This window comes from Mycteria americana, chromosome 13, assembly GCF_035582795.1.
Source record: "Mycteria americana isolate JAX WOST 10 ecotype Jacksonville Zoo and Gardens chromosome 13, USCA_MyAme_1.0, whole genome shotgun sequence".
In the NCBI taxonomy this organism is placed as follows: Eukaryota; Metazoa; Chordata; class Aves; order Ciconiiformes; family Ciconiidae; genus Mycteria; species Mycteria americana.
In genome coordinates this window covers 3,948,713-3,961,253 of record NC_134377.1, presented here as the reverse complement: position 1 = coordinate 3,961,253, position 12,541 = coordinate 3,948,713, and the positions used below count along the sequence as shown (strand labels likewise).

The following is a 12,541-nucleotide window of genomic DNA, read 5'->3' as shown; positions in this document are numbered from 1 at the left end:
GCGCGGCCCAACCGCTTCCGCCGGCCGCGGGGCGGAGGAGGCGGAAGCCACGGATGTGCGTGCGCTCAGAGGGTGCGGCCGCGCCGGGCGAGGGCGGTGCCCGTCACCGCGGCCCGCACGGGTAGGTACGGGGGGCCGCGGCCTCCTGGGCTGGGCCGGGCTGGGCCGGGCAGGGCTTGCTGCTCCCTAGACCCGGCTTGCTCCCGCCCCCGCTGGGGCATTTAGTCACATACTCCAGCGAGCATCTCCTTCCCCGACCTATTTGGAAAAAAAAGGCCTCACCTTTGTCTCTCTGTCTGTATACGTATATATGTGTGTATGTGTATAACTGTATTTATACATATATATCTGTATATTTGTGTGTGTGTATATAAATACATTTACGTATATATTTATTTATTACACATACACACACGTGTGTATATACGGAACGAAGGCAGAGTACAGCTCAGCAAGGCGCCCAGGGAGTGCCTGTGCAGTGAGGAGGGCTGCAGGTGCCAATCCCAGAGGAAAACGGCCTTGTTGGATCATGCACGTGTGCAGGGGTTGAAGCAGCAAGGGTTCCTGCTCCTCTCTGTCTTTCCCAAGGAGATAGAGAGCTGAAACTCACTGTGCTATGGTGAAAATGACTCTATGCATGTGCTTCTTACAGATGCGCCTGTTTGAGCACTGTGATCCAGGTGCCGTACAATCATCCAGCTTGAAGGACCTGTGATGAGTTTGAAATTTGGACCATCTTGGATTATCTGAAGGACTCCATGTATGAGATGTCTGCACGCTCTTGAGCTTTCCTCTCTCCCACCGTGACACCTTGCACCTCTGCTTAAACCTGTTGTTCAGGTACTGTTAAAAAATGTCCAAGTGTTACAAGATGAAAACCCTAATCCAGAAAAGGCAGGACCAATCAGTATTGAAGCTGAGTGCCTTTTGGAACAAAGTCCATTTAAATTCTATCTGATCTTAAATCTGTAGGACTCTGGGCAGAACAGATGATTACATCTCATGAAATCCTGCATCTTCAGTACTTGGCATTCATGTCACTGTCCCCTTCATGGCTGATGCCAAAAGAAAAAATGTCTCCCCGTAGAGCTGCATGTCATTTTGGAACGTGATTTCACATTACAGTCTAGTAGACTTCTGATGGTCTAGAATAGAGTGAAGGATTTTCCAAGTTTCAGAGTTATCTCCACACTGACTAGCTCTCAGCTTGTAGCATGGGAAAATGGACAGATTTCTTTATAAGCAGTGACCCCGAAGTTGTTCACAGGTAGGACAGCTCTGCCTGCATGGGTCAGCCTGTCTTGGCCGTTTCATCATATCTTAATTACTGTTTTGGTTAAAAAGAGGATAATATTATCTATTAAGTCAACAGAGATACTGTCAAGTTAGGGTCAAATAACATTTACTGCAGGGAAAGCATCAAAGATTCCTGGAGTACCAGGTGTTGTTGCTACAAATGCAGGTTTAAAAAATCTGAAAAAAACCCTTTAATATGTATTTTTTACTGGATAAAACTTAGAGATCATTATAAAACAATTTTGGCCCTGAAAACACAACACAAATTGAAAAGTATAGCTAGAGATTAAAAAACTGCTGGAAGTTACAAGATCAAAATTCGTAGTTAAGAGAGTGTTGGTAACTTAGGGAATCAGAAGACTTTGGTTAGAATTAGATTTCTGGTCCTCGTGATGGTTTCCCGCATCCTCTCCATAAAATGTGTTAAAAGCTGTGGTTTTCCTGCCATATATGATTATGCCAAATCTTATTTACATAGATATGTGTGTATTTATATTAACCGTCAAGGGGATGTCCAAAGTTGGCATCTCATATTAAAACCTCTATGTTCTCTGTCAGTGATGACTCAAATCTGGTGTTGTCTCAGTTCAGCCCACTTGATGGGGTTCTTCAAGACCGGATGTTACAAACTAAGAGTCTTTCTCTTTTTTGTAAATGTTAACATTTTTTTTTTCCTCATCTTGTTACAAATTCAGTACTTACTTGTGTGATTTAACTGAAATACCCTTTCTTCTTTCTCTGCTTTGTAACATCTTCAGGGCTGGACAAACTACATGTACTTTTACTGCAGGTGTATGTGGTAAACACAACTGTTTATGCACTGTGAACTGCATGATTTGGGCTTTATTAAGGGATAAAATTTGAATTTAATGCAATTTTGCATCGGCTAGTGGGTCACTGAAAGTAAAGAATGTGAATGAAAAGGTGAAACTATAGGGGAAAAATAAATATTCCGTATTTTCTACTTCTCAGCTTGAATACTTCTGCTTACAGACAGCTAGGAGATGTTCTCAGAGCCATTGTGCCTTTACAGAATACAGATATAGGGCTACACATTTATTTACATATATTCATGCAGTATGAAATGTTATAAATAATACTATAACTTTTGATATTCAAAAGTATTTAGAGCCTTTTACATTTTATTCAGTAGCTATCGTAGTCTAGGGCTGAGTAGGATCAGACTTCAATATTTAAAGGATGTCTCTCTCGATCTTCTATGAAATGCCTGTGGAAACCTGGACAAATCACTTGCAAAAATAGCCCATTCCTCAGGTTTTATATAACTAATATAACATTAGCAGTGTAAGACTATTTGCCAGGTACTCTGCTGTGCCTTGATGATGATGATGATTCTGTGTTCTTCTTTGCTTTTGAATTAACTTTATTTTTAAAAGGTGTAACATGTTTGAGGTTGTTCCCTTAAAATTAGACACTTGAAAGCAGAGATTTAAATAACTAAGTAAAGAACTTCTCTCCTTGTTCTAGAAAAAGTTCCTGAAGTTAATACAATTTCCATGCCTTTTCATTTCCCACTCCAGACCTTACTTTTTTTATGCTGACAGTTCCAGAATGAGTGGAGCAGGAACATGTGATCTTTTGCATATGTGCAGATTATTTATGACCATTTCCAGAGTTTGCTAATGGCATTTTTGTGGTCTAAAAGGAGTGGGTTGCTTATTTAAAAGAATATTGTCCTTGTTGTGACCTGATTGTATTTTTTCATAAAAAAATGTTTATACATTTTCTTTTTTTCCTCCCTCTCAGTTTTGCTTTACAAAGCAAGTTTCTTCAGAAGAGGAAGAAGGGATTTCATTTCCAGAGAGCGTATGTCAATTCACGTGTCACATCGAGAGCTACTCTGTTAGTTGTCCTCAAGTTCGTTATCAGAACATGTCATCACACAGCTGTACACTCCCTGTGACTGCCACATACTGCAAAAGGGGATCTGACTAGTTCCTGCCCTGCTTGGAGACCTGCGTATGTGTGCTTCCATTTCCCAGTTGGAAGTTGCTTCTTCGCAAGTGTACTAGGAAACAAATGCAAGCTTGAGGTGCTCTTTCAGAGAAGCAAATGATTTATGCCAGCCATGTCACTAGCTGAATGGGTTTCACAGCCCTCTGACTGTGGGCCTTTGTTAGTAGTCACACTGGGAATTGTTGGCCTGCAACGTTAATGTTGAGCGTGTTGTGTTTTAAAGTTTTGAGGAAAATGCAGAGACGGCATAGCAGCAACACTGACAACGTTCCTCCTGAAAGGTAAAACTTTTTCCTTCTTTTTTCCTCTGTTTTCCTCTCCAGAGGGTGATGTTCTGATTTAAGCATATGGGGTGTTTTAGGAGATGAAAGCTCAAAAGTAAGAAAGGCATATACTTCTTGTGTATATATTGTGGCCAGGCTGTCTGCTCGAGTTTAGAGGCACATTTACTTTTCTCCTTCATGTCACTGATTGACTACTACCAACCACAGTGTTTCAGGTTTCATGATCCAGTATGGCACATATGGAGACAGTTGGCTTAGCATAGGCAGGACATTTTGGAGCTCTGGAAGAGTGATTCATGGCACAGTCCTGTGGGGATCCTGAGTGCTATAAATCTGAAAGGATCAATCTGTATGACCAGAGGCTATTTATACTTCTGTTATTAAGAGGTTTTAAAAGTCTGCTGGTCTGAAGCTCCCATAGTATAAAATACTATGACTTAGTATTTTATAAAGATTTTGGGTGATCCTTTACATCACCCCAGAATCTGTATCTAGCTTCATGTATGTGAAAATTTAGAATACCTCTAATTCACTTCTGTAATTATAACACCAGCAAGGAAGGCTTGCCACTGTTGTTGTTCTGGTACTAAATATTCCCTTGTGCTTTCCCAGGGTTAGAGCTTGACTCTTTTTTTTTTCTAAAGAAGAAACTAATCTAATTACTCTAAGACAAAGATGGAACTAACAAATTTCATTGCTCTGGCTGAGCTGAGATTGTAAGTGAAAGATCATGATCACAAGCAGTCACTAAGTATTTCTTAGTGGTTTTGCAGGTAGAGGTGAAGCCTGATGTCATGACCACTTCTAGCATGGTACCAGTCTTAATTTCAGGGGAAAAGAAAGCTATCTTCAACTTTTTCTGCATGGTGCTGCCCAAGCCTCAGTGCAGTCTGTGGGTTTTATACCGGCAGGCAAGCCTGGGGCTTGAGAGGCACATAAGATGCTGTGTTGGTCCTCTCGTCTGCAATGTAGAGCTCTCTGAGTCTGTACAAACTTGTAAGGCACTTTGGGATTTGTTGGAGTGGTTAAAATGTATTCAGGATAGGTGTCTATTATTGAGTGCAAAAGATAAACAGAGTAATGTCAACTGTTTTTTAGAAATGCTTCTGTTTTTTAACAGGGTAAATACATATTGTCAGTAACATAGGCTGAAGGTTTTCTAACTGTAGAATGAAATGCTGTTGCCACTGGCCTTCACTTCTCTTAACTTCAGCAGACTCACAATTCCGTCCTTGTTTATTTGTTTTTAAATATGTCCCTGATTAATTTCTTCCCGCTGAAAGCATAGTCATGTATCCTGGTAGTATTGTTCCAAACAATACTTGTGTCTTCATCTGTAACACTGGGTTCCACCCAATTTGTTTGTTATGTTCCCAGACATTAAGTACTGTCACATTATGTCCCTGTCTTGTGTATACATGCCTGAATTGTAATGTTAGGTGTAAAATCCAAGATCTGGTTGATGAATATTTTGAACCAAGAAGAGGTGTGCAATATCTTGTCGACTTGATTCCTTGCTGGAGCCTGTGGAGAGACATTGGGAATGGGGTGTAGCTATAAAAAGCCTTATTAGGAGTTTACTTAGTGGGAAGGTATGCCCGGAGAGGTTTGAAGCTATCTCCAGAGTGAGATGAAAGGCAGTGCTCTGTGCCCTGTAAGATGCCTGGGGAGGCTTTTGAACCCATGGGAGAGAGAGGGTTAAGGGCCCTGCATGTGCCTGCATGTGCTGTCTCAGCTTGTGACCACTATTTCTAAAGTTAGAGATCTCCAAGGATTAAAATCAAGAGAGACTGAAGCTCTGCAACATGCCTTATTTGTGGGCTTTGCCTCTTGCTGAGCTTTATTTATTCTTTACTCTCCTTTTGCAAGTTAGAGAGGTATTTGCTGTCTGCCAAGCATTTAGTGCCTAATGATCGTTCTACTTGTTACCTGTATTGTTCCTTGTCATCTAAACTTTACATGTATTCATTTCAGTGCCACAGTACTGAGTTCAGGCAAAGAAAGCGTATTTTCTTTTGGTATTAGGATGAGGCTATTTAAGACTTTCTTTTTGGAATCTGGCTATAATCCCACAAGCTCAGGAAAGAATCAGTGCCAGATCTAATTCTGGCCAGTGCCCAGTAATTTGGGTACATCCATGTCCAATTTGCCAAGAATACCAAAATAAAACAATTTCTTTTGACCCATGAGCACATCCTTCACTTACAGTATTTGCTGGGTTGGGGACACACAAGCAGCTCTCAACGCTTCTCTTCCCGGTTGACTGTCTCTTGTTTGTGTCATTCATCAGCAGGCAAGTAGCGATCATCCCTAAATAAAGACAGAAGATTTTGGGGGTAGGTCATTTCTTTGAGTTAGCTTGATTAATTTGGTTGTATATAATATGACCTGTATTGGTTGCACTGTGTAAAGTTACATGGGTTTTTGTATGTTTTTCTTTAAATATTTAACTCATTATAGAAGATGTTGAATTTGGTATCGGATGGGTTATTTCTTTGGTTTCTCCAAAAGTAAAGGGGGTGTTTGGGAACTCTGTTCCTTAGATGAAGAAGCAGGTGCATTTTGATCAGTTCTTTAGAATTACTCTGATCTTACCTTAGGAGTCTGATTACTGGCCTCTAGTTCTGCAACTGTGACTTTCCAACAGCAAACAAAGTGAAAAACATCTGTCATCTGGAGACCTACATATTCTGACAGTGTGTGAGGAACTCTTAAATGACCACAGTCAGGATTGGGCTAAAAGACTGAGAAGTTCTGTGGCACTTATTTTTGTTTAATCACTTTTCTCTAATCTCCGTCCACTGCAGAAACCGGAGCCAAACAGTCAGTTCTGAAACCAGCGTGGATGAAAGTGGAGTTTTTGAAAGTCTGAAGGCTGAAGCTTCCTCACCACAACAGCTGTTCTCAGGCCTGGCAGGCATCCCCTCAGGCACCATCACAGCCACGCCGTTCCAGTCAGGTTTGGTTCTGGGCTCTTCAGCAGGAGGTGGGGAAGTATTCATTCAGATGCCAGCCCCAAGGGAGGAAGGGACCAGTCGTACTGAAGGAGCCCCATTTCACCACCGGCAATCATCCCATCATTTCCACCATGGCCATCACCGGGGTTCATCTCTACTGCACATGGCAGGAGGGGACCGCCACGGGCATGCTGAGGAAGGCAGTGACGAGCAAGCCGGAACTCCAGCCCCAGCTCTTTCAGAGTTAAAAGCTGTGATCGGTTGGCTGCAGAAGGGACTTCCCTTCATCTTGATCCTCCTGGCTAAAGTTTGTTTCCAGCATAAGCTTGGTAAGCATCTATCCTTTTTGGATTGTAAGTGTCCTGGTCTTCAGAATGACCTAAAAAATATGTCTATTCAGGTTTCTTTAATGGTACCTAAGTTTTTCAGCTCCTCAGTGGTCATGTAAAATCTAATAATCTAATCCTGCTCTTACTACAAAATTATATGTGTGGCATGTCTGAGGATCCTTACTCATTCTGGGAGTAGTATGCTGAGATTATTATCCAGGGAAGCCAGTAATGCTTGAGTTTAGTCCACTTACAGCTCTTCCAGTATTCCCAAAAAGAAGTATTGATTCAGGTCTGCAACATCTTGCTCTTTGGACCTGGTATCCTGTATGGTTTTGATAGTGTGCCCTGTCCTCCATGAGCTGCTGAACAGCTATTGTAATACTGTCATCGAGCGGAGTTCTCTTTGCACACTGCAGCCACAACTTGCAGCACTTCTGTTCTCCTTCAGCATGGAACCTGACATTAGGACAGAATGTTTGTATTGGGCTGGGTGGCAAGTGCTCACTGCAGTAGCTTCATTTTCATTTAGCTTGAATTTGAACTTTATGAGTCCAGACTGCACTGGTTTAGTCGCCTATATATTTTAATTCCCAATGCATCCAGAATATCACCCAGTAAATTTTTTTCTAAGCTTGAGATGCTGACATCAGTCCTGGCTTAGGACTGAAGATCCTCCTGCCCAGCCTTACATACTTTGACAGTGTCTTTCCCTGCAGGGATTGCTGTGTGCATTGGTATGGCCAGCACATTCGCATATGCCAACTCAACACTCCGAGAACAGGTTGCTCTGAAGGTGAGTACAGCATCTTACTCTCTTACGTTCCCAAGCAACATTGCTCTTTGTATACAAAACAATGTCTATGTTGAACCTTCTTTTGCAATGTAGGGATGAATGCCATTGTATGGATACAGATCTGTCAGAAGAAGAGTACTGTGCTGTAATCCTCACTTCCTCTTCCTACTTCTCCCCATTGATGCTCTCCCACAGTTTCCATCCTGCTCTTTTGTGAAAGTGTGGCATAGTAAAATGAAGAGAGGAAGAGTCAGGGATATCGTAGTCTCCTTCTGGTTCTGCCACTGACTGGCAGTGCATCTTCAAGCACTTCTCTGTGCCTTTCCCCATTATGTACAGCAGAGGTCCTGAAACCTATTTCACTAGTTAATGATGAGATTTAATTTATTAGCATTTAGATAATGTTTTGAGATGTTCAGCTGAAGGATTTTGTAGATGTATTACTTGTTAATATCTTTATAATGCTTTGTTGATAATATGCTTAGAATATAAAGAAACTAGCAGATCTTTTCAGGTCTTATGATCTTCAGTGTCAGCAGAATACTTCAACAGCACTAAAAGCACAAGAGTAGAATTGCTTTTTGTAAAAATGACATGGGTGGCACAAGTGTACACTTGTATCTACCAGCAGCAGTGGCATAAAAGCGATACGATGCTGAATGAACAGATAAATTGCATAATCATGTAATAGATTGCTGTTGCCTTGCACTTTGCACCTCTGTCTTTCCAGCAGTGTGCCCATTAATCCACCTGCTTTAAATCTCAACCTAACATCCCTGGCTGTTGAATAGCTACAAAGAGCTATTTTCTTAATAAATCAGCTCACAAGAAAAATGCTGGGTTTTTTTTTCCTCCCAGGAGTAAAATTTACTCACCAAAATTACACTGGGCCAAGACCCAGGACAAGGTCTTCTGCCATCCAGCTTCTGTCTATAATGTTCCTTGTCCTTTGAAATGCAAAATTTGTACTTTTTTTGACCTTTAATTATTTCTTGAATCAAAAATGCATGTTCTAGAACCTCCATGCATTCAGATAACATTCATATCTGCTGCATGTAGTGATGGGTTATGTTATATTTGATTTAGTTAAGCCTTCTTGTAAGTGGCTTTGAATCTATTTGTAAAACACCCCTTTCATGAAGTGTCATTCCAGACAGGTGACAGCTCAGAATTACAGTATAATATATGGAACTGACTTTTTTTTAACCTGCTTGTCAAACTGCGTTTTAAATATCAGGAGAATTTAGATATCCCAAGAAAGATCCCAACTTTGAAAATTGTGTTCTGCAAGTAAGGCTGTCATTCTCACCAGTGTATTTCCATTACTTTCTCTGAAGTTGCTTTATTTGAAAAGGTTAGGTGAATTAGAGCCATTTCTGCTTGTTTATATATGTCTTTACCTAGCAGCCTACTTCTTAGTCCTTTGTAAATAAACTAATTACTGAACACTTAGTTGCGTATTTGTGTCCCCTGAGTTAGTCTTGCGTTTTTCAGCAGTTGAAGGCTCAGCTCAACCCTTGAGACTTTGAATTTATCTTTGCTGCTTTTTTTTCTTGCTCAGGAGAAGAGATCAGTGTTGGTTGTCTTCTGGATCCTGGCCTTTCTCACTGGAAACACCTTGTACTTGCTTTACACATTCAGCTCTCAGCAGCTGTACAACAGGTGGGCAAAATGTACATGGTACATGATGGAAGCAGGTGATAATTGCCAGGGAGGAAAAGAGGGAAGCCCGCTTTTCCCCACACTTTGGGAGGAAGTGTGCATACTTAAGGTATCTGCTGTCTTTGTTACATCTTTGTAATAGCTGTCAATGGAGGAAAAGAATGTGTGCGTCGCTTCTACCACCAGACTATGCTCCTATCAATAAATTACATAACCAGGGTCTAAATGGGCCAGGGTGTGATGATATACTAGTGTTGCTGCTTGAAACATGTACTCTTGCAATTTTCTTATGTATCGAAGCAGGGTGGATACTTTTTTGTAGTGGGACTTCTGAATTTCATTTTGACCACTGTGACTGAGCATAAAGAGCAGGTGTTGGAAGCAGATAAGAAATTTACCCACTGATTTTCCTCTTCCTGTGATGTTTTCTCTTCAGTCTATCAAGCTTTGAATCTATTACAGAAGATAAACCGGAGATGAAATAGTAGTATTTTACGTCAGTGTCCTCAGGGCTTGGAGGCATTTGGATCTGGGGTAATTAAGATAGCCTCCACTTTCAAATTCGGACTAAAGCGGTTCTCAAATACAGAAAAGTTAGTACCCATGGATTTGGTTCAGTACTATCCCTCCTTATTACAAAGCAGGGGTTAAATGACAGATAGGAAGCAAAGATACAGAACTTAAGCAAGGGGATGTTAGTAGAGTAAATAGGAAGAAACAGAGCAATATCAAACCTAGTTACTTCAGAAAGTAGTTTTGATATTAGTGGCTAAAACCATATGAATTACCTTCCCAATGAAGATTTTATTTGTCCCACCGAAGAGGACTTAGAACTTCAGACTGAAAATACAATGTGTGTAACATGCATAAGTTGGGTTATGGCTAGATGGCTCTTGGGTATGTTTTTTCTGTCATTTATTTCATTGCTTCCCTGCTTCTTCCTACCAATATTGGCTATGCAGTGGAAGAGTCAAGGTCTGCCCACAACCCTGGTATCCTTTGGAATTGCCCCTAATGTATTTGGGTTTGATCATTGGAAAGCTGTATATGTAAATGCTTCTAGAAAGGGGGCGAGATGAGAAGGCTTGTATGTGTGGGTCCGAATGAGAAATGGCAAGCCATGGGATACTCTGTGTAGGGCTTGTGGGAGGGAATGGAAGAGAAGAAACAGGTATGGCAGAAAGGTGTGAAAGCATTAAGAAGAAATTTGTTTGCACCACAGGGAAACAGTGTTTCTCTAAGAAGAAGGTTAAGGTTAAAAGCATGAATGGGACTAGTTTAAAATAAAGGTTAGATCATCTAAAATAAAAAGGTTTCATTAAATTGGGGCCATCCTACACACTGTTCAGGGAGTGGTTTATTAACAGTGAGCAGACTGGGCAACAGCTTCACTTGAAAAGCGAGTGTTGTTGCGGTGCCTGCTGTGCATGCTTGGGCTAGTGTATCTATTGCTTGCTGTGTGGGGACCTGTGACTATTCATGAGGCAGGCCTGTGAAATTAGAAGTAGCTGCTGCAGTTTTGTTTCTTTCTGGCTTATTTTTCATTTCCTGATTTATTTACTTTTTGCTTGTTTCTAGTGCATGAATAGTAGTAAAGTCTCTGATTCTGTTTCTGTTTTTAGGGTGTAATTTTACCTGTTGTGCTGTGCCAGTGTTGTGAGTATTTTAAATTCATGTTCAGGCTTTTCATTCTGGGTTGGTTATTTTTAATTTTGCTTTTTTTTTTTGTTAAGTTTTTGCTTTCTACCATGAGGCTTTAGTAGGTAAATATCCCTAAGAGGAATCCTGTTTTTTCAGTGTGAGTAGGGTCCAGTCCTCATTGCTGCTCAGGTCAGTAGCTCCTGCCCATTGCTACATGAAGTTCTCCTGTCCTGGACTCCCCTTCTTTAAAGAGCAAATGTGCAGCCCAGTCAATAATGTTATGTAAGGGGCACTACTTTTTTTGATCTTTGGTTCAGGTAAGAGTTGCTAATTAACACAGCCCAGCTCTTGGCCTCCTTCAGACAGTGGCAAGCCACTGTCAGAGCATGACACACCTGAAGTTCTGACCTTTCTGCCATGGCTAATACAGTCCTCCTTTGTCACCAGTTTGTTTCACATGCACAAGTAGCTTTAGAGACTGCTGCCCTTGCAGTCGTTGTACCTGTGGCAAGCCAGCCTCAGAGGAGCAAGACATAGTGGTCTTGACTTGGCCATGACTTCCCCAAAGAATCATAACTACTGATGACTTGGACTTCAAAGGATAAGCTTTTACAATCAGATCTGATAGAGCAAGTCTGTGGACTAAAGGCACTGTCATTAGACCAAAGGCTCTTTTACAGCGTGGGTTGCAGGTTATGGAGATTGCAGTCTTCCAAAACAGATTTTGTACGTTTGGGTCCTGTTTTCTGATAGTGGGCAAACCTGCTGACCTCAGTAGAAATGGGCAAAACCAGACAAAGTCAAGAGGCCCAGAGCAACCATGGGACTAATTTGCATGTCTTATTCCTATTGCCCTTGAGAATTTCACTGCAGTTCAGTGGAGTTTCTAGGCTTTCTCTGGCTAGCAGTGGATACAGCTGGTATCAAGAAGCTTAAGTGAGGTTCTCCTCATTGGTGTTTGAGTCTTGTTGTCATGCCTTTCAGCCTTATATTTCTGAAACCCAACCTTGAGAGGCTGGACTTCTTCGACCTGATGTGGATTGTGGGGATCGCAGACTTTGTACTGAAGTACCTCACCATCGCATTGAAATGCCTAATTGTTGCTCTGCCTAAGATCATCCTAGCTGTCAAGTCAAAGGTAAGAGTCTCTTTTCTTTTTGATATATGGATGTTTGTCTTTGATAATCTGGTACCTTTACAACATGTTTCCAGCATGAAATATAGGTGGAAGAATAAAAATAATAAAATCTCTGATAAAACTTTGGCAGAAAGTCACCTGGGTAGTGAGTTTTGGTTTTTGAGCCATTGCAGACCTGAGCAAGGGTTTAGTAATGCCAGCAAGTAATTGAAGTCCAGAGAGAAAGAGAGGTAAGCATTGCTTGAAAATGAATAGGTACTAGCAGTGAGATAACTCCTTTTCTGGTTTACTTTGTTCTAAGTCTTGTTTTCTGAGTAAGCTCTGTAAATAGATTTTTCTGAAGCACAAATCTCTTCATTTAATGGAAAGAAATTGCAAGTATTGCAGTTGTCTCTTTCGCTTTCCACTTGGGTCAAAGAAGTAACGATATTAAATTGAAGCTACTGATGCCACAAGAGACA

General features: G+C 41.2%; 1 protein-coding gene across 4 annotated transcripts in view; it reads left to right on the top strand.

Annotated features, from left to right (window-relative positions):
- The first annotated feature begins 57 nt into the window (after nt 1-57).
- Nucleotides 58-12,541, top strand: part of RNFT2 (ring finger protein, transmembrane 2) — a 34,307-nt gene continuing 21,823 nt past the window's right edge. For 2 of the 4 annotated variants that reach the window (XM_075516659.1, XM_075516657.1), the window contains exons 1-7: nt 58-121; nt 653-840; nt 3,064-3,554; nt 6,365-6,843; nt 7,563-7,639; nt 9,201-9,301; nt 11,927-12,080. In XM_075516659.1, the coding sequence (XP_075372774.1) occupies nt 3,472-3,554; nt 6,365-6,843; nt 7,563-7,639; nt 9,201-9,301; nt 11,927-12,080 (894 nt within the window). In that variant the 5' untranslated portion in view covers nt 58-121; nt 653-840; nt 3,064-3,471. Of the gene's footprint in view, nt 317-652; nt 841-3,063; nt 3,555-6,364; nt 6,844-7,562; nt 7,640-9,200; nt 9,302-11,926; nt 12,081-12,541 lie in introns of all 4 variants that reach the window. The other 2 variants (XM_075516660.1, XM_075516658.1) reach the window with 1 other exon arrangement.